At 39.8% G+C, this 27,829-nt stretch overlaps 1 protein-coding gene across 2 annotated transcripts in view; it reads right to left on the reverse strand.

The window, feature by feature from the left end:
* Positions 1–27,829, reverse strand: part of lrp1bb (low density lipoprotein receptor-related protein 1Bb) — a 288,370-nt gene that overhangs the window by 25,625 nt on the left and 234,916 nt on the right. The window contains exons 54-78 of one of the 2 annotated variants that reach the window (XM_085766198.1): positions 27,620–27,760; positions 27,203–27,390; positions 25,858–26,041; positions 25,662–25,747; positions 23,225–23,347; positions 19,174–19,355; positions 18,746–18,945; positions 18,051–18,239; positions 17,768–17,916; positions 17,367–17,460; positions 16,199–16,315; positions 15,544–15,663; positions 14,615–14,734; positions 11,136–11,252; positions 9,858–9,964; positions 7,744–7,876; positions 6,697–6,803; positions 6,322–6,454; positions 5,892–6,014; positions 5,579–5,701; positions 4,185–4,325; positions 3,757–3,891; positions 2,418–2,537; positions 1,951–2,192; positions 1,552–1,775 (exon numbers count right to left, since the gene is read on the reverse strand). In XM_085766198.1, coding sequence (XP_085622324.1) covers positions 1,552–1,775; positions 1,951–2,192; positions 2,418–2,537; positions 3,757–3,891; positions 4,185–4,325; positions 5,579–5,701; positions 5,892–6,014; positions 6,322–6,454; positions 6,697–6,803; positions 7,744–7,876; positions 9,858–9,964; positions 11,136–11,252; positions 14,615–14,734; positions 15,544–15,663; positions 16,199–16,315; positions 17,367–17,460; positions 17,768–17,916; positions 18,051–18,239; positions 18,746–18,945; positions 19,174–19,355; positions 23,225–23,347; positions 25,662–25,747; positions 25,858–26,041; positions 27,203–27,390; positions 27,620–27,760 — 3,598 coding nt within the window. Of the gene's footprint in view, positions 1–1,551; positions 1,776–1,950; positions 2,193–2,417; positions 2,538–3,756; positions 3,892–4,184; positions 4,329–5,578; positions 5,702–5,891; positions 6,015–6,321; positions 6,455–6,696; positions 6,804–7,743; positions 7,877–9,857; positions 9,965–11,135; positions 11,253–14,614; positions 14,735–15,543; positions 15,664–16,198; positions 16,316–17,366; positions 17,461–17,767; positions 17,917–18,050; positions 18,240–18,745; positions 18,946–19,173; positions 19,356–23,224; positions 23,348–25,661; positions 25,748–25,857; positions 26,042–27,202; positions 27,391–27,619; positions 27,761–27,829 lie in introns of both variants that reach the window. The other variant, XM_085766197.1, reaches the window with a different exon arrangement.

The following is a 27,829-nucleotide window of genomic DNA, read 5'->3' on the forward strand; positions in this document are numbered from 1 at the left end:
AAGTTAATACGGCACGGCGCGGTGCGTCCCTCCCCCGACGATCGATCCCCGCTGCTGCTGCTACTCACTCCCATATTGTTATGGTTTGGTCTAGTGCGGCCCCCGTCTGTACAGCGCGAATCACACGAGAGTGTTGCTCGCAGCGCCCCCACTGGCCAGGGGCTTGAATCGATTCAGAAGATTGCTGAATCGATATTGAATTGCAGAGAAAAGAATTGCAATGCATTGCTGAATCGATATTTTTACCCAGCCCTACCATATAGGCATGGGATTGAATCCTGGGGATAAAGCCGGTAGTATTGTGTTTTGTCAATGACCCCTTCTTTTTGTAATTGTTGTAGACATTCTATCACCTTCTTTTTATAGCCACTGGTCGGGTCTCGTTTCAGGGTTTCATAAGTGTTAGAGTCGCTGAGTAGTGTAGATATCTTAGCCTGGTAGTCAGTTGTATTGAGCACAACTGTGCATCTACCCTTGTCTGCTGGGAGGATTGTAATGTTTTGGTCTTTGCTCAAAGCCGTCACTGCTTTCCTCTCCTCAAAAGTGAGGTTAGAGGGGGGGACCTTAGCCTCGGCCACCGCCGCTGACACTTTTAACCTTAGCTGATCCGCCTCAGTTCCGGTTAAGTTGTTTTTCCTTATAGCAGATTCTGTAGCTGTAATCAAATCCACTATAGGTAGCTCTTTCGGTGTCATGGCAAAATTCAAGCCCTTGGCTAGGACCTCTTTCTCAGGTTGGGTGAGTTCTCTGTCAGACAAATTCTTAATCCATCTGTTTTGTGTTTCTTTCTGTGCTGAATAGTCAGTTTTTTGCCTCCATGTGAGTATTTCTGTGTTATTGTCAACATGTCGAGATTGTAAATTGTGGAATTTCTTGGTTTGTCTGTCTTTGCTTTTTTTATGTTGTGATAGTTGTGCCTTTTGGGTGAAATCCACAACTTTCTCCATGATGGAGCCAGGTAGGAGTGTTTTCAGTTTAAGCAGTGAGTGGTCAGTTTTCTCTTTTAGCCCCTCGATAGTGAAGTTGACCTCTTGGATGAGAGGTGAAACGTCTTCCTAGACAAATAACTAAGTCCAGTTGCTTTCGATATAACCTTCTTTGAAATACTAACATACTTACATTTTCTTTCTTTAAAGTATATTTTTTGGGGCTTTTTTGCATTTAATGGACAGGAGAGCTGAAAGAGAGACAGGAAATGGGAGGCAGAGTGGGGGGGGGATGACACGCAGGATAGGGCTGCTCGATGCGGGATTCGAACCAGCCTGCAGTGAGTACTATAGCCTCAACACATGGGGCGGGTGCTCTACCAACTGAGCTAAACACTTCCCTGCATACTTACATTTTCATTAAGTAGTAAGCAATGATTTCATTAACATCATTATCATTTTCCCAGCAATGCTTTGTGTATATTTCGGTGAAATATCGATGAGGCCCATACTGAAGCTTTTGCAAGTGATCTACACCACTGAGAACATTTATACTTGTGTATTTAACATATTTGGAGATTTGTAAGTAAGAAGGGGCATAGCAGGAAAATAGTGTACAACTTACCCTTTGACAGGGTTGACAGCGATGGCATATGGTTCTCCTGCTATGTCGGTAATCAAGCGGGTGCAATTTGGTCCCTTCAGCTGGCCCACATTTATGGAATATCGTAATTTAGTCCAGTGGGCTGTGTAATAGCTGAACCAGTGCATCCGAGAGTGATCAGTCCAATAAATGTTGCCTGTGATCCAGTCAGCAGAAATATCTCTGGGGCGACGGAAGTCTGAACACTGCAACCAATAATAGCCACAAAGTCAGACCCGAGTGCATACATACACCTCAAGGTGGAGCTCATCAAACTCATGGCAATGAAACATTACAAAACTAGTTAAGGCGTCTTTTTTCCCCAGCTTATTGCTTATGATACATGCAGTCAGATGTCATTACTGGATAAGATATACTTACAATGTTCCTGACATTTGTTTTAGCTTGATTTCTCTCTAGAGTGTCTTTGTAAAAAATTCCACCAGGGTTAAACTGAGTAGCCCAGATGAACTTTTGCTGGTGAGACAGAGCATCCATCCCGATAATGCGGGCATTGTCCTCAATGTGAGTGAGCAGTTTGTGTCCATGGCTCTGGTTAAATGGATACACAAAACTTCGGATTTCAGTGTCATTTGATATGTAGAGCACTCGATCTTCTGGTCCTGCCCGATGAGTATTAATATGTAAAAAAAAAAAAAGAAAAGAAAGAAGAAGACAAAGAAAATTTGTCTGAACTCAATTTTGGATATTAGGAAGCAGTTTAAGTCAGTTAATATGCACATGGACAAAAATACAGATTAATACATTTCACAATAACGTAATATCACCAGAATAGCATGTATGCAGTAGTTGTATAACAGTACGGATATTTAGCTAAAGGATCCTACCTTTTGCTATGCAGTTACCATTGATCTCCTTATAGTTTCGGTCACAGGTGCACTTAAAAGATCCTTTGGTGTTTGTGCAGTAATGAGGACATGTGTCAAAATGAAGACATTCATTTATCTCTGGAAGAACAGAAGGGACATTTTGCTTCGGAAAAGTTCATATGGAGGTTGAAAAGGGTTTATTTATATTCTTCATCATGACTGGCACTTCCTTTGTATATAGAGATAAGGGTGATAAATGACATGGTAAAGAAGCTATGCATAGAGTTTATAACCATAAATGCAATGTAAACATAATTACATTTTTTCCCCAATAGATTGTACCTTGACCAATTCATCAGGAGGATATAAATATAGGTATACATACAGCAAATGAGACTTGAGGTGAAGAAATAACTACATGAAAAGCCATTAACTGGAAAAACAAGAAGCTATCGGAAGCAATAATGTCACAATTTACTTCATAATCAAAGCTATCGTCTCTTTAGACAAGGATTCTTCACATGAAATGCATCCATTCATTTGAAGTAGACATATCGGTATTCAATGATATCAATACATTTCAATACATTTTCTACCCATCTGTTACTCTTTAATAAAGCACTCATCATTGAACTATTATTTTACTATACCAGCTCCATCTCATGACTTCATCCTTGACCTATGTTTTGATTTATTGTCAGACTTTGTAACTTTATATTCTGTTGGATAGCATTACCTTTTAAGTTTTTTTTCATAGCAGTGTAATATGTATAATGGGGAAGTCTCACAGCTTATTTCTATGAAACCAGGATCCTCAATTTGAAATATTTTGACACAGCTGAAATAGTGACATTATTTCCACTCCTAAAAACCATCTCGTCTGACTAAAACACATCAATTAAATTTAACCTTTGAGGTTTGCAATCTTTAAATTCTGAGTTGTAATGTAAGTTTGGGTTGTAATGGGTTGTAAGAAATTTGCTGAGAATTTACCTCACAAAGAATTTTTAAGTACTGTGTGATGCCTGAGTTTCTGCAACAAAGCTTTATTTATACTATAGCTTAAGAAGACCTTCAGACGTAGGTCAACATTCAGGATTACTGAGAAGTCTGGTACATACAATGTACTGAAAACTAACAAAGGCAATGGATGCTCCAGTATGCTGACAGAATACAGAAATAAATGTATATGTTTAGTAGAGTAAGGGATAAACCATTTTACTTATTTCTATGCCCCATTTTTTTTGATTCAACACAAATATCTACTCATGTCTGTAAAATCAAACACGTACAAATTGTTATATCATTAATTCTTTAAACAGGGGAATAAAAATGGGTAGAACTGATCATACATTACCTTCACACTGGCTTGTCTTAAGGTCCCTCTTAAAGCCAGGTTTGCACTGGCATATAGCACTTGCATTGGTCTGGTTGCAAATTGCATCTTCTCCACATGGATTTGTTTTCTTTCCGCATACATCTCCACTGGAAACTACAAATAAGGACATGACTTTGATTATATAGCAGTTCTACACATCTTAGACACCTGCTGTGCCTTTCTTTTGATGTACAAAAGCCAAGAGGCCACTATCATCTTTCATGAAAGTTGTACACAACACACCTCATACATGGGCATACATATATTACCATAAATAACAAAACATCATATCTAAAATGAGGAGATTGCCGAGCTTCCAGGTAACATCATGATGACACTTGGTTCTTTTCATCTCTTCTGAATGCTTCTTTGATCTGTTTGCACAAATCAACTGGGGCTACACTTACAGGCCTTGCAGTCTTGCTCGTCTGAGCCGCCATCTCCGCAGTCATTGAAGAGGTCGCACTGCAGCTGAATAGGGATGCAGCGTTGGTTACTGCAGGTGAACTCTGCCTTCCCACACGGTCGCGGTCTCCCAGCCACCACCTCTGCTTCTGTGCAAAGTGTCAGTTGAACACAGGCCGCTGCTCTCAGTTTCAAATGATACTACAGTATTCAATACAGCACTGACTTTTCAACACACTGTGTTACTAGTGCGCAAACACAATCGCCTATACTAATCACATTTCCTGCTGCAGAACAGATAATTTTTCTTTCTAAAAATCTTAGTTTTGACAAGTCAGTTTCTGGCAGCTGCCAAAATAAGGGATGTAGACTATCACAGAATCAACACACTTTATGTGTTATTTTGTTATAGTCATACAATTACTTAAAATTATTTAGTTTTCATTTTTTCTAATGCACCAAAAAAGAATGACTGTTGAATGAGTGTCCACGTGTAGCACAACAAAGACCAACATGGTAGAGATTGAGATGGAGGGAATGATGGGATAAAGGTGAGGGGATGGATAGAAGGATGAAGCATACAATAGTGAGAAGTAATGGAGTGAGGTAAGAGATGGATGGTTGTATTAATGGAATGGGAGTGCAGGATGAATGGAGGACAGACGGAATGAAAGAGTAAAAGATGAGGGAAGTGATTTGTTCATTTTGTTCCCGCCTGCTCTGTGTGATTGCTCACAGTGGGCACACACTGAAGGAACATGTCAGGGCTCTACTGTACATACCATAAAGTATATCAGAGAAAAAACAAGGAAATCAAAAACATAATAATAAAAAATAATAATACAAGTGATCTGCCAAACACTTTTAAAAGCAGAATGTTAATTTCTGTCGCAGCAGATACTCCACCCTCTCTCTTACAAAATTCGAGGGTGATGATTTGTAGCACATTTGGCAAAAATTGAAAAAATGATTTTCAATCACTAGTTAAAACCACATACTGAAAAACAAAACAAACAATAAAATGTGAAGAGGGTTGTAAGAAAACACTGCATCTTTTCACAAGCTAAAAAAGGTTGCGAGCCACTTCTTTGGAGTGCTGTGTGGAGTTTTATAAAGTTTTGTTTTGCATTTGTTGCTCACATCAAAAAGTCCACAAGCAACAGTGGTCATGGATTGCTAAGTTCTGTCCCAATTACTGTGTTTGGCTGATAAGATGGCTGTACTTTCAAACATAATAAAACAACAACTTCGGCTCTCTGGTTCAAGGCTAAGTCCAACAGCAGAGCACAGTTATCAAATAATAGAAATATACTTTTCCAAACCGACTGTAGCTATAATTGTGTTTCCACACAATTATTCACTTGATGCAGATTAATATTAGATATCTTTTGCTCACCACACTCCTCTTCATCTGAGTTGTCTCCGCAGTCATTTACATTGTTGCAGACTTGGTCTGTGCGCAGACACACATGATCATTTCTGCAACGAAACGGTCTTGTAGGAGGGCAGGGAAGTTTTGCTGTGAATAAAAATATATGTATAAAAACACACAAAAACTCAATGGATGTGTCTTTCTGAGCAGCAGCATGATCCCTTGTAGGAGAAGACAATGAAATATTCTCTCTCTGGAAATAGCAAAGTGGTGGCTTATAAAATATGCATCATTTGTTATCAAAGGAAAACCTTGTGAGAGTACGATATAAACTCACCACACATGTCTGTGTCTTCATCAGAGTTGTCTCCACAATCATCCTTGCCATCACACACCCACGTGTGGAGTTTGCATAATGTGTTGTTGCAAATGAATTCATCAGCCCGGCAGAAGAAAGCACCTGCAATTACAAATATAGTTACGAGACCTTTAACACCGTAACTCGGAGGAGTGCATTCAAGATTGTAGAAGAGGTGACTCGAAACCTGCCTATAACAAGATCATAATGACAGATTGTTTTACAGAGCGACAGCCCTGGATCATTAAGCCTCACAGAAGCAAAATATGAATCCATCTCTGACTTCCTTGTTCAATAATAATTATTTCAGTGTAAAGGTTTGAAACAGAACATTAAAATCCCGTTTTGCCTTCGGGGATCAAAACCTCAATTATCGCTCATTTTTATGTGCTGTCACACTCATACCTACCCTGGCTGCAGTTTTCCTCATCACTATGGTCCATGCAGTCCAGCACGTCATCGCAGCGCCAGCGCCGAGGTATACAGTGTGCACGGTTCAGGCAGAGGAACTCATCTTCTCTGCACTCCTTCACACAGCCAACCTGTGAGCAAACACACACCCTAAATCAGCAAGTAACTGGTGAACTCTGGTGAGGCTGTCGGCTGCAATCAGAGATAACAAAACCATTTACATGTAATGATTCACATTTTAACATGGGTCACATGTAACATGACCAGACAAGCAGCTCCTCACTGTTGATGTGTTGTTAACCGTGTTCAACTTTTCAGATAATTTTTTTCGTTGTTATTTTTGCTTCTTTGAATCATGTGAAGCTGTACTGACCTCATCAGAGCCATCCAGGCAGTTATCGTGTCCATCGCACCGCAGGCTGGCTGACACGCAACCTCCACTTGCGCAGACATACTCGTTCACGGAGCACGAAGGAAGTACTGGAGAAGGGCAAAGTATAACAGTGAGTAACAACGTCACCTTTCTGCCTGCTTGAAATTGATCAATTGAGTCCTTTTGAGACCTGTTCCATGCACAAATGGAAAACTCTACTGACAAAGTAATGCTTTGTGAAATTGCAGATCTTGGAGAGAAATGATTTGAGCTTGCCACTCCTGACTAATGTATGACATTGTCCGCTCTGACCAAAGAGTTCATACTGTGTACTACCTGTTGCTTACTAAAGTACTACTTCCCAGCATTTGGTCACTATTGGACAGTGGACAGAAGTCAGTACATCCACAAAACTGGGGTCATTTCTACTTCTTCATTCACGTATCTCTGATTGCACTCAAGCTCTACAATCAGCATGGAAGTGTCTGGACACAATTTGGAAAATTCTTAAAAATCGGTTATATTATTACACATCAATTTCCCGATACTTTTTGTTCCATCATGTCCCCAGGACTGAGGAGTGGACTGAGCCCATGTGAACCACCTTTCTTTGAAACAGAAATGTTGAAGAGGAAAAATAACTATTTGCTTTCGCATTGTTTAGAGTCTGACCTTCCACAGCACTATGCTGAACCAAGGACCTCTCCAATGTATTTACACTTTTTTCTCCGCTTGTTAAGTAATGACAACCAAATGAAAAAGTGTACTGTATAAACTCTTCTATTGCTTACAGAAAAAAATAAAAACAGTGGCTTTGGAAAGAGTTCTGACCTGATGGCCATCAAAATGTTGCTTTTGTTGATAAGCAATTTCATTTCTAATTTCCAAATGAATGAATCTAAAAACATGTTTTCACATTGTTATTCTGAGTTACTCTGAAGCCACTAAGCATGTTCTGGACATCAACACACCAACTTGAGCTCAGAAGTGGAATTCACGTGTGCCTGCTAAAATTTGTTCACAAATGAGAGGATACTGGCTTTGCACCTGTTCCCTGGCAGTTTTTCTCATCTTCCCCCATCTTGCAGTCTTCTTGGCCGTCACACAGCCACTTCAAAGAGATGCAGAGGTTGTTGTGACACCGAAACTGGTCATCAGCACAGTGTGCCTCACAGCCTTTCTGTAAATGAGGACAATATAATATACATACTGTATATATAAATATATATATATAAAAACATCATCAAATTTTCCAGTCAGATAATCAATAAATAATATCACTGTGCATATTCAAGAAAAGATTCATAGTTTTACAAACAATAATCAAGTGCCCACATGAACAGAGTATAAGGTGTTGCCTGCTGTAATCTGTCTCCCTGTTTATCCTCAGCACAGAGAGACCTGTATAAAACAAGTACAGTAAGGGGTGACAGTCCTTGTTCCAAAATATACAACAAAAATAGTTTTCTCGAGATTTTCTGAAATTAAAATGAGGGGGTAGCAGTCTGAGTTTGTCAAATCAAGTGGGTATCCTCCAGAGTCCAAGTTACTTTCCTTCCACTGCAGCACAAGGAGTGGGAAACACAAAAAAATATATCCTAAAAAGACCAACTTAGATTTGACTCATACAGTAGAATGACTCATATTGTTGAAGCCTTACATTGGCATCAACCTGACAACAGAATGTCTTGTTTTCACAGAATGAGAACAGGAACCTGTCCGCACATGTTAGGAGGGGATCTTTTAATGGTCAGTATGAAAGAAGGAAATTTTATTCTGCACTGCTTCAAAGTCCTGAGGGCACCTCAGGGCTTTGTTCTCATAAGCAAGGACTTGTGTATCAATCCACACAATATAAAGTTTAAGTTGGATTCTGAGTGGACTGACACATTACTCTTTCACTCTCAGGGTAATATTGGGTGTTCAGAACACCACAACCAGGCAAATTATCTCCCCCACTACGACCAGTGTGAATAACACATTTAACAATCACTGGTGATTGCAGCGCTGACGAAGAGGCATCTTTCCTTGCTGAAACTATTTGACTGCGCTGACCCAGAAAACTGGCGCTGGGGAGCAGGTTAAGTAAAGGGTTAATTAGGGTTGCACTGCTTTGCAAGGAGAGGGATTATATATAAAAATTGCTTTGCAAACGTTAAACAGAACAATATATTAACAAGAGTAATGAATCATAATAACCACCCTTTGTCCTTGAATTATGCACTGTGCTACATCATTACCACTGATGAGGCATTTTTCTTTGTGTGAATCCTGCAAAAATCTTTACACTATGTAAAACTAGATAAAGGCACTTTTTGTCTTCACATATTCACATAAGAGTGTATAATTACTATGGCGATTTGACGCTGTCTAAATTGAGATATTCAGGCATATTTGTGGACAAAACAAGCTGTCTTTGTTTTGCTGAGAGGCATGGGGATTAGGATTTCCAAAAACAAATGAATATGAGGTATTTCATGCGCTAATGTACTTGAAGGTACAATAACTCATTACAGTGATATTTCCTGTCCAGCTTTGTTTTGGATCGGAGCGACTATGATGAGGAGATTTAGACCAAAACAATGAATTATGCCTATAATGGGATTATTTTCTTTGTAAGTGGCAATATACCCATCCAATTTGATTTTCCATTCCCAGTTTGGATATTTAATCTGTGCTTGTGCTGCAGGTTCAGATACTAACAGACATTTACCAGAGATCAGTTACACACTAAACCCATACAACCCATACAAATATGCTGTAATTGGTCTTGGGTAGACAGTCATTTGTGAGTTTAAAACACATCTACAGTATGTTGTCAGTATTCTCTTCATAATATTACAACTTGCCTAAAGTAAGCTATTCTCTTTATATTACCAGACCTCAAAATGATATAATACACCAGTTAAGAGGAAGAGGATAAATAATAGGAATAATAAGAGGAAAGGCTTGGAAGGCTTGATTTCTACTGAGAAACTGAGAAAAGGCGAAGTGCCACAAAAGGATGAATTAAAAATATGCCTCATTCTTTTTATTCAGTTATTTATATTCATTCATAATTCAGAATCTTACTAATTTCTGTGCCTCATCAGCAGCACTCATGAGGGTTTACCTTCCTTTTTGATTTATAAGTTAGTGACATACGTATTTCAAACACTGACCTCATCCGAATTATCCAAGCAGTCATAATCCCCATCACAGCGGAATCGGGAGGAGATGCAGTCTCCGTTAGCACAGGCAAAGTCCTTGTGGTTACAGGTAACTGGCTCTGAGGCGTCAAAAACACAAAAAATACAAATCATGGGCACACTGAATCTTTTTCCAGCATCATAGACTACCAACAGAAATCCCCTGATGTTTATCAGGAAAATGTTTTGTGCTTAGAACCACATGCTAATCCATTGGCAAAGGCATTGCTTTAGCTAATTAGAGTCATTTTGTATTAGAAGTGGAGAAACTGGCAAATTTAATCAGGATGTAAATACATTCATTGCTGCTCTCACAATGGAGCGGGGGGGTAACACACTCTGTGAAGCCAAAAATCTTGTATCTGCCGTTTAGAGCAAGTCAGTCCCTGAGGACAATATTAGGACGCAGCTAAACAGCTGTATCAGATCCACTGTCTGGGCCCTCCCCTTGTTATCATGGACTGTTAGCTAACTCAGGCCGTGTGTTATGAGTTGCGCTGCAACAGAGACTCCCAGCAGGCATTGCAGCAAAATCTGATTTGTGGCCCCTCCGCTGTCTGCCAGTCCACCTGCTTAATTGTTTGCTATCCAAGTCGTCAATGGGCTTATAATTTACATTTTAAGTGACATTAATAGGTATGGGGAATGAGCACCTGATAAATCACATAAATAATGCATACTCAGCAAAAACACACAGCAGGCATGCACATAATCATATGATGCGCACACAAGCAATTACACACACACACACACACACACACACACACACACACACACACACACACACACACACACACACACACACACACACACACACACACACACACACACACACATACACACACACAGACATGAAAGTAGGTGAATGTACAAAAGATATGAAATTTAACTAGATGGGTTACCAGTGTCATATCTTGAGTAAATAAAAAGTTTTCTTCAAAAAGAGATGATGAATATCTAAACAAAAGGGAATACGAGCCTGGTGAGCTACAGATAATAAGACTGTGCTTGAAAGAGAGACGTGTTGAGCCGATAGCGAGAAACATCACGTTGGATTGTACAATTGCATATGTGTTTGTATGGGTAGGTGTGTGCATCTGGGAGCGAGAGAAGGTGGTTGTGGTGGTGGGAGGGGCAGCCAGGTGTCTTCAGAGAGGACATTTCTTCACTGCCTAAGTGCGTGTAGAGCGCAAACAGTGTATATGAACGCACAAACAGAGCTGACAGAAAGTGAAGGAGTCAGGTACTCACTGCAGTTCTCCTCGTCTGAGTTGTCTCCACAGTCATTCTGGCTGTCACACCTCCAGTGGTCTGGGATGCAGTTGTTATTCTCACAGCGGAATTCATGAGGTCCGCAGGTCTTTTCATCTTTTTCATCAGGAGCAAACAAACATGAAGATGAAAATGGCTTCAAAGAGCATGAATATTAATGGTGTGCAAGCTATCATATTTTGTAGGTGTAATCATCGTTTCCTCAGGGTTTCCCTGAGCAAGTCTGATGCTGAGTTCAAAACACAGTCTGTACTCAAGAGGCTAACACACCGTAAGATGAAATACCTGACTGTGCTACCAATCATCCTCAACAGAATTTGTGACAGGAAGTTGGCAAATTTGAACTTTCTTTAAGAAAACATCCAAGAAAATGGAAAGAGGAAAACAACAGTACAAATGAAAAGGAATTTGATTTTGGCTTTGTTACATACCAAACACCAACTGTGCGTTTGTTGCTGTTAGTGCTAACAACTACCAAGGGAGTGTCATCTCTTTCAGACTGTGACAGCAGCTTAGTTGCTGGTCTGGAAATCAACAAACATTTCTTTGTCCTTAAAGTTATTCAAGTATTGTGAGAATTATTATCTGCAAACTCCTACTTTGGAAAGACCACATCATATGACAAAAGTTTTCAGTAAAAGACGTCCTCTTGTAATGAGATTAACATCTTAGGAAATCTTTCAGTTGCAAAACGTGAAGAGAAAACAGGGAAACAAGTTCAGTAATATTTTTTCAAAATGACAAAATTAATTAGTGAACCTTAGTTTTCTTTTAAACAAGGTCTGAAAACACTGCACCCTTAACACAGAAGGCAAGTGTAAATTGATCACTAGCTCAAGGTGCTTCCAACTCGAAAGTGTTTTGCCTGTTAATCAGACTGAAGAGTTTGGAGACAGCCAGGGTTAGTGTTATTCAAAATTTCTGCATTTGCGTCAAAAATAACAGATGCTTTCATATTTGCTCCAGCAGCACTTCCTCACTATGGGTTTTCAAAGTCAAACTGAGAGACTCCATTTAAAAAGTAATTTCTGTGCAGACAACATCAGGGATAATGGCCAAGGTAATGCTGTTATCAGTTAGGGAAGAGATGCGTCAAAAGAAGAGGGTGGCAGATTCTGCCTGGATCTCTTTCCAACATGACAGCAGGAGGAGAGAATCAGGAGGGAAGGCTGACTGCAGCAGCAGAGGACACAAGGCAGCAATTCATTAGGAACCAGCTCAGTCGCTAACACAACATAAAAGATGTGACACAGGGAAAAAATGCAATATTTCCTCGCTAAGTCGGAGCTCATTACTGCGCTAACAAGCAAAACTTCCTTAAACAGTTTGAGGTAATTCAAAGTGATATCCATAGAGCAACAATATCTGTTATGTGCTCTGAAGCTAGGAGAACATTTTAGATGATGAATTATTGGATGGCACTGATGAACACTATAGAAGATGCAGTTTGAGAGGGTAAAGTCAAACATCAGTACACTACACAAAGTGGGGTAAACATTTACTCAGTATTATATCAGGGTCTTCATCTAATAGACATAAAGCAGCAGTAAAACCTCTAGAAAAACCAAACCTCAGATTGTAAAAAGATCTATTAAGGGAAGGTGTGAGACATCATACATACAGGGCATGGACATTCTATTAACTGGAATGGAATTGCACAGAACGTACAGTGTATACATCTGCCAAGGCTAAACATTTTCTTTCACCAAGTCCTTTATCAGAAGATCATACTGTTGTCTGGATCTGCAACATATTGTACAAACGGCTCGTACACAGACAATCTTCTGAGAAAATGATGGACATTCTGTTGAAAATTGCCTATTTTGCTACTTTAAGTGATTAAAAAATATCTTTGATCTGTCCCTTTTACTAGATCAGCAACAAAGTTGAATGGGTTTTTTCCGTGAATAAAAAAAACACTCCTTTGCCACCAGGTTCAGTACAGTCTGCATAAAGCTGTTGGATTTAGTAGAATCCACAAAAAAAAACTAACACTACCATGAAACGTTTTCATTATTTCTGTATTTTTCCAGAGAAATTTACATTATTATGATGTTACTACAGTACACACATTCATGTGTACATTATCATGCAACCTTTTCCACACTATATTAATCTGCCCTTAATGCTGTTTTCTCTGAATGAACTCAATCCCAAAAATACACAGAAAGTCTATTTTAAGACTGTGGCCCAAAACATCCACCTCACCAGATGTCCTTTAAATTTAGTCAATCCATCAATCTGAAGATTAAATGTGTATGTACTGTGTATACATACTGTATTATGTGCATCAAAAGTGTATACTGGGAAAGTGGTCAGTTTATCATTGAAGCAACACATTGGTTTCAATAACAATATAACCCAGGCCTGGTGATGAAACTCATAATATTAGACTCATCAAATGTTGTAGGAGCTGCAATTTGTGAAATATCAAATATATATTTTACAGACCTCAGCATATGTAAAATTGGACAGCAGATTGATACAGTAGCAGCTCAACTTTAAATGTGCATGACAACAATTAAAAACTTTGAATTTGTACTCTGCTCCACCTCTATTATTCACTCAAGGTTTAGTAAAGTGGGATGTTGAACAATCCTTTCAAACCCAAAAAGCAAATTAAAAGCTTAATGAAGAGGGTAAATTCTCACAAGGGAAATGGTAATCACTCCTCTTGTAGATTAGCGCTGGACTGGTTGGTTTCACATATTTCAACATTTTTATTCTATTAAGTCTACACAAAAGATTAGGAGACGAAAGGGACTGATATAAATAAGAAAGATACAATACAGTGCATGCACACTATAGAGAACAGAGGAGATTACAACTTGCTTAATTTTTCATGATTAAAGAGATGTTTGATCTCTGGCAACTTCAGAAAGGCTAGTGACTTTGTCTAGCTTGTTCAAGGTGGGACAGGACAGAAGTTGGTCCAAATGCTTGTTTTCTTTGGTAAAATGTTAAGGCCTTTTGAATTTATTGTGGTGTTGACAAATCAAAGCATTCTTGCTCTTTACAGAGACATGCCAACCAAAGAGAATCTAATGCCAGAAAGTTTTTTTTTTCTATTAAGGAGGAAAAAGTTCCCAAGGTTGTTTCTCTCCCTTGTTTCCTTGGCTTTGACCGACAACTTCCAGTATTGAGAAACTGATTAGGTGTGTTTTTGTGTCTGTGTGTGTCTGTGTGTGTATGTGTGCGTTAAAAGACTGACAGAGGCTGAAAATGCCAGGCAAACTGAAATCATAATGCCAAGGCCTTAGTGATGACAAGAAGAGCTGTCCTTCATGCATCCTCCCTCAGCACAGTCAGATGGGTGGTGAGAGCAAGTAGAAGGACTGAGTCAGACCAGCGCCAAGCCAAGTGTAAAATTAATTCAGATTAAATCTGATTTGTTGCCCTTTAACTCCGAAAAAAGTAAAGTGGTGTAATTTATGGTTAAGTGGGTTTCCACAACTCACCGCAATTAGCCTCGTCTGATCCGTCAGCACAGTCAGGGTCCTCGTCACAAACCCAGAGTTTGGAGATGCAGTGCATGGAGGCCTTACACTGGAACTGGTCGGGGGAGCAGGTGCTCTCAGCTGCAGCCACAGAGACAGGAAGTGTGGGAAAGAGGAATGTAACCCACATCCCCGTGCAGAGAGAAGTTTGAATTGGAAGAAATAACCTGAACATTTATTCAAACATCAAAAAACCTATTGTGATATAGAACACCTTTGCAGTGTTCTATTATAGCAAGGTTGCAATAGTTGCTTGTATTAAACCTGACATTGTTTCAGATAGCATTTTAATTTCAGTCTAGTGTTCATTACAAAACCACATCCAATCATGCTGGAAGTCTAAGAAGAGGTGAAGTAATTAGCCTTACTTTAATTAAAGGATTTTTTAAGTCTCTTTTTCTTCTCCTGACTTTTTTGCATTCTCTTCCCCCTACTCTAACCCCTTGCAATCACATGCAAGACAAATGCAGCAGTCTGAAAGACTTGAATGGGGTGCGATATTCTAATGAGTTACATCATGGCAGAGAAAATCTGCTCTTATCCTCTGTGTGATTCAATATCTAATCCCTTTTCACAGGCACAGGCCATAACAAGGGTTGCTTCTGGAATACTTAATGAGGACTATGTGATGTTAATGGCACAGCATACTCTGTCTAAGCACAGAAATTAATTAACAATGTTGAAATGCACTATTAAGGTGATTTATCTTAATCAGTTAGATTACATCTTTGCAAAAATATCAGAACCCTTTAAATTGTGACTTTTCGAGGATTTTGTTGAAAAGTTGTTGCTGTGTGATCTAACAGGGAATATATTCATAAGCTTCATACTCTAAAAGCTCAGTACAGACATTTCTAAGACACTGTGAAAGTAGTAATACAGAGGCTTACGGCAGTCTGTCTCATCTTCTCCATCACCACAGTCATCCTGACCGTTGCAGCGGAGGTTAAGAGGGATGCATTTCTGTTTCCTGGTGCACTTGAACTGTCCTGACAGGCAGATGTATGTCTCTGAAAGATACATTCAGCAGGGGCAGTGACAGGTTAAATCAATAAGAAATGCTTTAACAGTGGTAGTGATTTTACACACACCAGACAGTTTATGAAAACTGTACATTCACTCCAGTGAACACCTGTATGGTGTGGTTGGTTTTACTGTGAGAAACGTGCTCAGATTGCTGCTTAGATTGTACTGACTAAGCTGTAGTGGGTACGTTTGTCCATTTCAAGTAAGTGATAAGTGATTTAGTCTATAAAATGTCAAATACAAGATGTCTCTCACAGGTAGAGCCAAAGATGATGCCTTAAAGTTGTTTGTTTTGACCATTTAAGTCTCAAACCTTTTGACTAAATATGAACCAACAAAAATGCATTCATCTTTCTTGATAAATTATTAGTCAAAACAGTTGTAGGCTGAACAACAAATCAAAGAATTAAGTGATTATTGTTGAAGTAAACATGTCAAAAATTCAATAAAATAAAATGGGAACACTGTAAATATCAACAAAGCAGTCAGCAAGTTCAAATTAAGCTTTTCTGTCCTTACCACAGTTAGCTTCATCTGAGTTGTCACCACAGTCGTTCTCTCCGTCACAGATGAAGGGAGGCAGAGCACAGAGGCCGGTGCCACACTGAAAACGCCCAGGCTGACATTTGAATTCCGCTGTTGGGAAAGAAGCCATAACAATAACCCAGTGTATAAACTGTAGGAGTAAGAGCTTAATCAGAGTCTATAAAAAAGATTCAGAGTTTGCGTGGAGGGCAGACACATGGCAAACATGTTAACATGTCAGTCCCTTCAGTTCCAATTCAATTTTGCTCACTAAAATAGAAGATGGCTACTTTTTTGCCGGTGTTTGATTATGGGGATGTTGTGTATATGTGTGCTTCAACCAGCTGTCTACAACCCTTGACTCCGGTCTACCACTGTAGCTGCCTCACAAACCACTGCGAACACATGCTAAAGCCGGCATGCCTTCCCTGAACGTAAGGCGGTTCACACACTGGATGACTCTGGTCTACAAGGCTCTTCTTGGCACGGTTCCTATATATTTATGTACTTTTCTTCAGGGACTGGAAGCCATTATGCCTTACTTTCGAATGACATTTTGTATCTCTCTGTTCCTTGTGTTCGAACTGAAACGGAAAAAAAAACATTCATTTTCTTTGCCCCCTCTTCTTGGAATGCCCTCCAATCTGAGCTGAAATTATCAGAACTTGCTTCATCTGGAATTTTCCACTCTGTCTTAAGAAACTGACAACGGAAATCCTTCGAACAGTGCCTATGTTTATAAATTGTTACTGTAACAATAGCAACTGCGCTTTATTTGTCAAATTTGCTCGCACTTTATATTTCATTGTTGTTTTGTTATTGTTTTTTTATACAATGTATAAACCCACAATACACTGATCAAAAAAACAGACGGACAGAAGACAAACAACAGAGCAAAACCAACAACACAACAAAACATGACCAAAACAGGACAGAAAAGTAAAAAAAAAAACATGCACAAGAAAACTAAAATAAAACAAACCAAAAGAACAAACAACTGTTTTGTTATTGTTGTATATCTATCTTGTTCATTAAGATGTTTGCTGCTACCTTCTTGGCAGGTCACCCTTGTGAAAGAGGTCTTGATCTCAATGGGCCTGTTCTGGTTAAATAAGGGTTTAAAAAAAAAAAAAAAGGTGTCTTTATCTTAATGGCCACTCACGGCAGTCAGCAGGTTCATCTGATCCGTCCCCACAGTCATCCACCGTGTCACATTTCCACCAGAAAGGAATACACTCATCTGTCCCACAGCGAAACTATCCGGACCACAGAAAAAGTCATTTTTAATTAATGATGATAAAAAAAATAAAAAAAAAGAACAAACAGAACACAGATATTGAAGTCAGAATGGATGCTTGACTCTGTCTAAGCTTCAACACTCTTCAAAGCCAAAGTCAAAATCAATACACAACCATTTCCTGAAAACTACAGTATATGTCAGAGGTGGAAAGCACATGAGAGTAAAACAATTTGCCTTCAGGGGTAAAATACTGATCAGATAGAAAAGCAACACCATGAGCAAACTAAACAGATTTCAAAAGGAAGAGAAAATGTAGCCTATACCTGACTGGAGGTGCAGTTGGAGAGGCAGGTCTTATTGTCAGCAGCCAAATAAAAATTAGTGGGACAGGCGCATCTGTGTTCCCCACCGGGGGATAGAAGACACAGGTGGCTGCATCCTCCGTTTGCAATCTGACACTGGTGCTTAGGTACTGTACGTAAGGACAGAAGAACACAATCAAGTTCAAACTTAATTACACAAACAACTTCCTTCTGAAAAGTAGAACGGACGCCTGTAACCACTGCTCCGCATGGGAGGACAGAATGAACAGATTGGACTTCGTACCTTCAGGCTGGCGCAGTGAGTGGTAGACCTTGATGGATTTGATAGCTTGCCAGGAGTTGAGGAGCTCTATTCCTTGAGCTCCGGACGTCTTGTGAGCACGGCGTAGTGATTTTGACTTCCCATCCGTCCAATAGACAAAGTCCTCAAACAAAGTTAGCGCCATTACCCCTTGGATGTGGTCATACGACACTGGAGATGGACAAATAGCCCTAATTAAATCCTGTTTCATTCTGTTTTGAAACCAGTATGCTGCTCTGTAATAGCAGCACACATTTCATACAGTGCAGTACCATTTCAAATGTCTGAAAGATCATAACCGCAGAGGATCCATTTATCAGGTTAACTACTAAATTTAGTTTTGATATCATTTCCAAAACCCCTGTAACACCATTTTTAAAGTTCCAGCATTTATCGACATGAACAGCAGCAATATCGATACAGCCACTCCTAAAAAAAGATAAATGATGCACCTTCAGGATCATTCATCCTTATAATCTATCCCCATTAGAACAAAATACAAAACCAGATTTGAGGTGCCAAGCCAAGATAACCAGCTGCTGGCTCGAGCTTCATATGCAAGAGACAGATATGGGATGTTGTCACACCTCTCATCTAACCTTTGCTAAGAAAATGTGCATGTCAAATTCCCAAAATGACAAACTATTTAATTTGAATGTACAACACGTCAGTCTCACCTTTGCGCCTTTGGGTGCCATCCATGTTGGCAAACAGGATGTGGTTGTCATCTGCCCAGTAAAGCCTTTTGTTGGTATAATCAATAGTGAGCGCAGTGGGGCTATAGATCTCTGTGTCAATGATAACCATTTGCCCTCGACCGTCCATGCCAATACGGCCAATGTGAGGGGGTTCACAGCAGTCCACCCAGAACACGTACCTAGTGAGATGTAGGGCACAGTTCAAGAAGCTGTGTGCTACAGCAAGCAAATATGAGAGGAATAAAAATGAGCAGTGACATACTGAAATATGGATCTAACAGGTTCCAGGTAAAGCATCTCAAAAAAGAAAAAAACCTCTCTGTTCTCCTTCAAGCTGTGAGATAAATTCTTGTTAAGCAAACACATGCATGCTATGGGTAGCTTTACAGTAGTGATGATATGCTTACCCTGTCTGGGGGTCCAGAGCTAGATCGGTGGGGTTTTTGAGGCTAGAACTGATAAGGATAGTAGGATAGAGCCCGTTGGACTTGGATACTTCCAGTGTTTTCCTTTCTGCATCACACCAGTACAGGTTTTTCCCTATCCAATCCACTGCTAAGGCGCTGGGTACTGCTGTTCTGTGGACTATCTAGAAAGGAAGGGAGAGTAAAATCAATTCTTTGTGCATCTTGGAAAACATTTTCAAAAATCTTTCAAGGATACAGTAAATGTAAGGAAATACAAAAATACAAGAAAAATACAAGTGAAAAAAGGTAGGATTCACAAGAAACATGGCAAATTTAAGAGCACATACAAGGGTCAGATTCTTAACATCAATCTCTAGATCTCTAAAGACATGCTCTCAGTGATATGGTCATCTTTACCAAGAAAAGTCAAGTGCTTATCTTTCAAAATGAACATTCTAGAGTTGAGAGGGACAGATTTTATTGAAGCTCAAGTCTACTTTTGTTGCCGTAGCAATGGTAACTGATGCTGATTGAACTACAAGGCAATCATTTAAGATTCTAACTGCAAACCACAAGCTGAAATAAAATACATAATAATAATAATAATAATAATAATAATAATAATAATAATAATAATAATAATAACAATAATAATAACAATAATAATGATAGTGCTAGAAAGACTGGCTTACAGAGACATACTGTACATACATATAATTTATTTCTATTGACCTAGATAGTATTCCCAGTTGTCTTGTTTTCTCCCTCTCTCACTTGTCCTAATGAGCTGACTTCAGGTGTTCACCAACCAATCACATCTCACCACAATGTCAATCAGCTGTAAAATCTGCCCTACTCTGTCCTGCTGTGTGCTGTCAGTGCTGAGCCCCTCCTCCACCTCTCTTCACCTCCAGCCTCCGTATCGAGGCAAATCACTGCGACCGCCACTTTCAGTCTACTAATCCAATCAGACTCAACTCATCATTACACTCATCACATCCAGATCTCAAGCTTCTCCTCTTCCTATCCTCAAGACCACCACCAGTGTCTAAACCCCGAGGGGTTTCCTACCAGCACACAGACTCACCCCCTTCCCACAAATGATAACAACATGATGGGATCTGATGGTGAAAGATTGTCTGACTGGGTAGAAAAAAAATAAAAATACATAAAAGAATTTTATTGGAAGCTGGTTACCTGTTATACTGTATAATACATAAAGACAGGTGAGAAGGGGTCATGTTATGATTCCTAGACCAAGAACTAATGCCATAAAAAAACTGTTATGTTTAGAGCCATTTTTGAGTGGAATAAGCTGCCATTTATCACAACCCAAGCAACAAGTAAAGAAAGTTTAAAAAGGTTATTCTCTGGCAAAGGCCTGAAAAATATGTGACCTGTTTTTGCTGATTATCTGATTTTATTTATTTATTTATTTTTTAATTTTATCTCAATGTATTTGGTAAGGAAGGAAGGAATTGTAGGAAGGTGCTGTGTGTGTGCTTGTGTGTGTGGGTGTGAGCGTGTGTAGGGGGGAAATTAGTATTGAAATTGTATTCATCTATGTATTCATGTAAAATATTATTGTTATTTGGATTTATATGCATGTTTTAACATGGACTCCAGGAACAGTAGCTTTTGCAGGAGTAACAGCTATTGGGGATCCAAATAAATAAATAAACATAAAGTGGTCTCACTTACTCGGTATGCAGGAAAGACTTGTAAAGACATTTTTCCCTGACGAAAAAACATAGTTGTTTATGTGCACTCATTTGTGCGACTGAGGAGCTGTGTCCAAAGACTTAACTAATGTATCAATGTTGTTTGACCTATGCATATTTATGCACATCACATTTCTCAAATTAGATACTGTAGATGCAGTGCACAAATCATTCTTGCTGCTGTGTGACATTGCAGCTGACATTAGTAGGAAAATAATTAGTCTAATTCAGTACAGACACGTTGTGACTCAAGGCCACAACTGCACTTGCTTTGAAAAGAGCACTTGAGTGAAAAGAGTGAAAGTCAGTGGCAGGAAACAATTTTGTGACTCCGAAGAGGCCTGTCTGTGTACCTCTGCACAATAAAAAGGTGGCTTCGCCAGATGAGTGCACAGCTGCAGTTTCATGCTAGAGTTATTACCACTAGACTGTATACCTGATCTGTATTAACATGGCACCACAGTGCAACGACAAACAGGAAGAAGAGGGAAATTGGCAGTCTAGAACTCTGTATAGTCAGAAACATGGACCGATTTATATATCTCATTGATCTGTCTTCATAAAACTCAGGTATGAGATTTGGTTGAAAACCAAAGTATCTGACAACAATTATTTGTCAGTTCATGTAAACAAACATGAAGACCCTATGTAGGAACTCCAACAATATCCCCGAGATAGTTCAGCTTTTGAGTTTGCAAATACTGTTACTCAAAATAAACAAGTGTCGTGCCAGCTGGCAGATAAAGGCATTGCCTTTTAAAAATAAGAAACTCTTTTTACCAAAATAATAAATAAATAAACAAGTAAAATGATCTTTTTTGTTTCATCATTTGTATGAAAATATATCGTAGTGGCACAAGTCTAGGCTGCCTCTTATGTCCCTCTAGTTCTTTTTGTTAAAGAAAACTCACTGTACTGATCAAAAAGACTCCTTCATGTGGAACTGAGGGTTATAATGTGAATATGGCTAATCAAAAAAGACCTACAGAGTATTTTTGATGAGTGCATTCACTGGGTGTGGGCTCACCTTGAGTCAACATAAGCCTTTTTTTCTCACAGGCATTTATTAAAGCAAAGGTCATATAAAGGATTCCAGGAAGGCTTTGGTCCTTTTTGTGTTTTCCCATAAAGGAATACAACAATTGTGTCACTATAGCAACATTTAGTGAATGATTGCAGCAAGGAGGCCACACATAAATTTAACTTTGGATGATAAGCCTAATAATATAAAACAGGGGAATCATGCTACTGTACATCTGATCTTATGGGATCAATCAATCATTTATGTCACATATGTGTTTTCAATCAGCTGTCATATATCTAATATTTTTGCATAATTAAATGTATGTGATGGAAAAACACTGAGTGTTCATTTAACCATGTTGATCATATGTCCTGGCCGTTGCTAGGCAGTATGACGTGTCTTATGAGTACTCTCCATCGTGCTTAAATACTAATGACTTTCTCTGTTCGGGGAGCTCCTCTCTCATGACTCTGTTGTGGGAGATTCTGTGCACGACTTGAATAAAGAGACTTCAAGAACCTGAGCACAATATGTGTTAAATGGAGTAACACTAGTTTGAAAAATAAATAAAATAAATGTCAGAAAGTCTAAAGGTAATCTATGTCTTGGTTAAAATTAAAATCATGTATTTATAGAAACAAGTTCTTTGCTCTTATCTTTTTCCTTGGTTCATAGTAGAGCTCTGGATATCAGTTTCTCTTTTAATTAACCTGATGTGAGAAGCTCCGTGATCTGTGTCTCAGACAGTTTGTCCTCTTGCTAATCTGTGGCAGTGGCTCAAACCGAGAGCGTGGAAGTAATTGAGCTGAATGAGCTTAATGCCCCCATACACCACTGCTAATGAGATGTAGGACGGGGGCCCAGCAGGTGTTCTGCTGAAGTCCCAGAGTCCCCAGTGCCTGGGCTCTGATCCCATGACCCAGACAAACCTTGGTGATTACACCACAGAGCATCATTGCATCTTCACAATTGTAGGTATTTGGAAGCCACTGATGACATTTCTAAGATCACTAACATGCGTTCATTGGTGTCAAGCTAAAAGGCTGTTGGCGGCTGACAAAAGAAATCCATTATGTTGACTCGATAAAAAGATAAAGGGTGCCCATCATCAGCTGAGATAATTAGCCACTTCATCAACACGTTTTTCCTGTCTTGTATAGATAATTCACTCCAGAGTAGAACATTTTGTTTAAAGGGTTCTTGATAATTTACACAGATTAGATTAACTGCAGAGGAAGCAAAGGAAAGAAAATGCATCTTGGTTAAATAGCACAAATACAAATACAGCAGCTTAATTCTGTGGTACCTTTAGGTCGCTCCCATTGAGGCGCATCCTGTTGATTTTTCGACCGCTTGGTCTGGTTGAGTCCACCCAGTAGATAAATTCCTTCTTGTAGTCAAAGTCTATGTGGATGATGTTGTTGAGGCCCTGAGAATAGAGCAAAAACACAACATGAATACACAAAAAAGTCACTCTCATAATATCATTTTTTGTTTGACTGACAATTAGGTTAGTTCTGAAGTTTTGACTCTCACTAGCAACAAAGGTGCAGAAGCCTGAGAGAATTAATGTTTTAATATTCAAATTTCGCACAGTATTAACTCAAACATATGTTATTATGTGGGTTTGTAACATCTGGCGTCTTAGAAGACTAAAGCCAAACCTGAATGAAGATTTTTATTCACTTGAAAATGTTAATTTTATCTGACACAACACAAACCCTGTTAATAGATACTGTAGATGAGAGAGGCTGAAAATGCCAGCAGAATGAAAAATTAACACCACTTCCACAGTATTCGATGTGATATTTACCTCGAGAGCAGTATTGACATGGTGGTTTACCCACCTTTCACCGCCCTGCAACAAGCATTTGAAGAGCCGGTGAAAGGCAGACCTATCAAAGCAGACGGTACTTCCGTTCTCTGTGATACTCGCAGGACCCCACTGTCAGTCAGACAGAGCTGCTCACCAAACAAGTGCCCCCACCCTGCTGTCTGACGCTGTGGGTGCTGAGAGAAGGTGTCAGATAATCTGACAGGCAAAATGAGACATCTTCATCAGATCATCAACACCCTCACAGACAGGCGCCAAAGTGTCCTGGGGGAACCTTTCTCCACTATAAACATCAGCTGTACCAATGAAACCTCTGTGCCACTTTTATCAGTGTCGTCACATTGACAGCAGAATCATGCCACTGATTTCCTGTTCCACATATTCCTCTGCGTTCCTCTCAAGAAAGAAAGTAAAACCTTAAAGTGCTGTGTAAAGTTTACTTGGCATCTACCTTCATTTTGTTTTGGGTTTTGGCAACTGACCCAAAGCACAACTTTAAAGAGGGTGTTGTTTCTATAGTAACCAACTACTAATCTAATTTAGTGGCAACAGGCTATAACTCACCAGTCATGTAGAACCTGGCATAATTAAGTAATTTCTCAACGACATTAATTTACATAACTATGTGACCTGAATTTAAATATAAATGAAAAAAAGACCAGGTCATCATGTTACTATAGGAACCAAATGTAAATATCAGCTCTATACTGAGAGCCACTTGTGTTTGAGGTGGGAGGACAAATATATGCTCACAGTAAAAGCCATACGTAATGAAAAATGATTAGTTGAGCTATATTTCACCTAATGTCATGAACGTATACTCTCAATAGGATACGTAATGGAGTGGTAGGATTTTAGGTCAGCTGCTGCTAAAACGCTGTGGTTAAAGTGAGTGGTAGCCAATGTGAACCTCTATATAGACAGCAGAGTGTATGGAGTCGAGAGGTTAATATGACACTGAGAGGAGACTGTATGATACCCGTTGGTTGATTTACAGTAAATCACAGCCAGTCATTTATGGTAATCAGCAGTCAGATTCAAGCATTGCCCGGAGCAGCTGTGACAAGACCCAGGAATGATTGAAATAGCTTTTTCATGGGGTCCTAAATAGGGTGATTTTGCTCTGTGCCAACCAGAATCACATTTTTTCTAAACCCATGTGGTTTGGGGTTGGGAAACCGTGATGGACATTAAATATCTCATTTTAACAGAACAACACTTGACATGCTTGTGCACTATTTTCAGGTTTAATCACAAAACTTGCCTCTGTGCTGCAAAGTACACTCACCTACGCAGGGAGTTTTACACCGAGAGATTGAATATCCTTTATTGCGGCGATGCAAAGTCTTGAGTGAAAATGGATTGTCTGAGTGTCGCTCATGAATCTGCAGCTGAATCAAATGTTTCTCAGAGATGGCACAGAGCTAGAAAGCCAACTTTAGAGAGTATAAAGAATGTAACTTGATGAATGATTTGTGACAGACTGCAAATGTTTCTACACTATGGTGTGTCTTTCTCAAAAGCCTGAAACACATAATTGTCCTTCTGTCATAATGTGAACATTTCAAACTATCTTTCTCAACAATATCCACTATTTCTGCAGTACAAAGCAATATATTCACGATTCAACCTGTGATAACTGCTGCCTTATTGTTCAATACGCTCCCCTAACATACTGTACAGGTGATGATTCCCACTAAAATGAATCACACTGCTTCTAAGATTTGTGCTTCTACAATGCTTTTGTAGCTTTTATGACGGGCAGGGTAGGTCAACAATGGAACACAAAGGACAAGATGTTGATGTCTCTTAGCAGTATGTTGATCTGATAATGGTGGACTGACTAATCCTCCATCTTGTGAGTGCTTTAATACAGACACAGTTCCACTATGACACAGGAATCCCCTACCTGTTTCAAGATGGTGTAGTTTGAGCCATCCACACTCAGCTTCCGGATCTCATGGTGGTCTGCCATAATGAGGAAGGGCTCTTCAGCTGAAATGAGGAACATGTAGCTTTGGAGGACAAGTAGGACTCATAGTTGAAAACTGAAATTTTCCGTATTGGAAAAACAAAAACAAAAAAGGTAAAATACACAGGCTGACCCGAAAGAGCTTTGCATGTATTAGGATTGCGCTCCAGGGCTTCATAACCATCCACACAAAGGCACTTGAAGGAGCCATAAGTGTTGATGCAGCGCTGACTACAGGGCAGGGTAGTGGAGCATTCATCAATATCCACACAAGTCTTCCCATCATCCTTCAGGTGGAAACCCGGCCAGCATTTGCACTGATCATACAAAAGAGACACAAGTGGATGTCGATCAGTATTGCAGCAAATGGAAGATAAGAGCATCAGCTTAGCTATTATGACATTATGAAAAATTTTAAAAAAACAACCAAACCAACCAGAAATTATGTTCTGAGACATGAAACACTGAAAGATTGAGTTTTCTTCCTCATATAATGCCTTGTTGTCAAAGCTTTGATACACACAGACTATGGCTCAAGACTTTCTTCGCACTTGAGTGACCAGGGCACCCCAAAATAACTGAAAGTGCTTGTATCAGCTGCTCTGGACCCACTGCAAATCCCTTTCTTATCCAAAGTTATAACCTTGAGGGCCCTTTCTGCTGATCTCCCTTTTCAGGCCACAAATGGATGAGCTAAGGGTCTGCGTTGATGTGCTCTCTGTCCAGCTCTGCCCTGGTCATGACGGGGGGGAAGAGAGGTTTTTCTGAGCTTTCAGACACTTTTCTGATGCGGTGAGCACCATCGCATGGAAGAGTGGGAGAGAAAAACCCTGGGATGAAGGCATGAACTACCACAGCCTGACAACGACATTGCCCCGTCAGAACACTCGAGCGGATGTGGCCTTGACCCGCATTCAACCCTAACTTTGCGTGCCACAATCGCCCTGCACAGTCAGAATGCTCAGACCGTTTGTTGGCATATCATTAAACTCCCCTTGCAGCGTTCAAGGTTATTCAAAAAGTGAGCTACTAAATGTATGTACGCTCCCACCCATCTTTATCTGTTTAATGATGTGAGGAGGCTCAATTCATTACTGGTCATTAATCATTCATGTCCACACTATTATTAATATAAAATCCACATTTTACCTACCGTTGAAATGTAAGTGACGCTATTGCTTAAAACTGTAGGGGGGTAAATTATTTAAATTAATAACGGATATCATGGTAATATACTTAAATAATATGATGCAAGTCGCACTTGGTTGAATATTTCATATTTAGAATTGAATACTCTGCAGCAGCCTTGCTGAAGGGTGTTTACTTTTTCACAAAGTGACTTGCTTGTCTGTTGTTTTAAATACATCTTCCATTGTTATCTTTCAATTCACACTTAGTGGAGCTTGGCTGAGCTTCATGGATTAACTGTAGCCAGCAAAGAACATTCAACCACCTGACTTGGTCCACTGGTCACCTACCTTGTATCCCACAGTGAGATCTTGGCAGTCCTGTGTGCACCCACTGATCCGGCGGTTCAAGCATTCGTTCACGTTACAGTTCCTCTCATCTGACCGGTCTCCGCAATCATCCCTCCCGTCACAGAGATTCCCCTCAGAGATGCAGCGTCCGTTGGAGCACATGAAGAAGGAGCCATTGCATAAGCTTCCTGAAAAGAGCAACACAAGTCCGTCACTGACACGACGTCCTGCGATTCCTCGGCAAAGTTAGGGTTTGACCTAACAATGGATCTCGGCAGATGAATTCCTTTCAGGGGAGCTGTCCTGGTCATAACACCTTTTGTTTCCGCCATATGTCTCCACCCGTTTCCTGGGTGAGTGACGCTGCTGGTGACACTGATGAAGGGATTCCAGCTGAGAGCCAAACAGCAGTCTTACCTGCGGCCAGACATTTGAGGTTCAGAGGCAGCTCGTCAGAACGGTCGGGACAGTCTGCATAGCCGTCACACTCCCACTGAGAGCTGAGAAGACAGCGGCCATCCCTGCAGCGGAATTCCTCAGATCCACAGGAGCGATAGACTGAAGAAAAAGAAATCGCCAGTTTTTCATCAACTCACACAGGAGCTCGGAAGTGAAACAGCTTTAGTT

This window comes from Trachurus japonicus, chromosome 21 (assembly GCF_045865225.1).
Source record: "Trachurus japonicus isolate A0001 chromosome 21, Traja_1.0".
Taxonomy (NCBI): domain Eukaryota; kingdom Metazoa; phylum Chordata; class Actinopteri; order Carangiformes; family Carangidae; genus Trachurus; species Trachurus japonicus.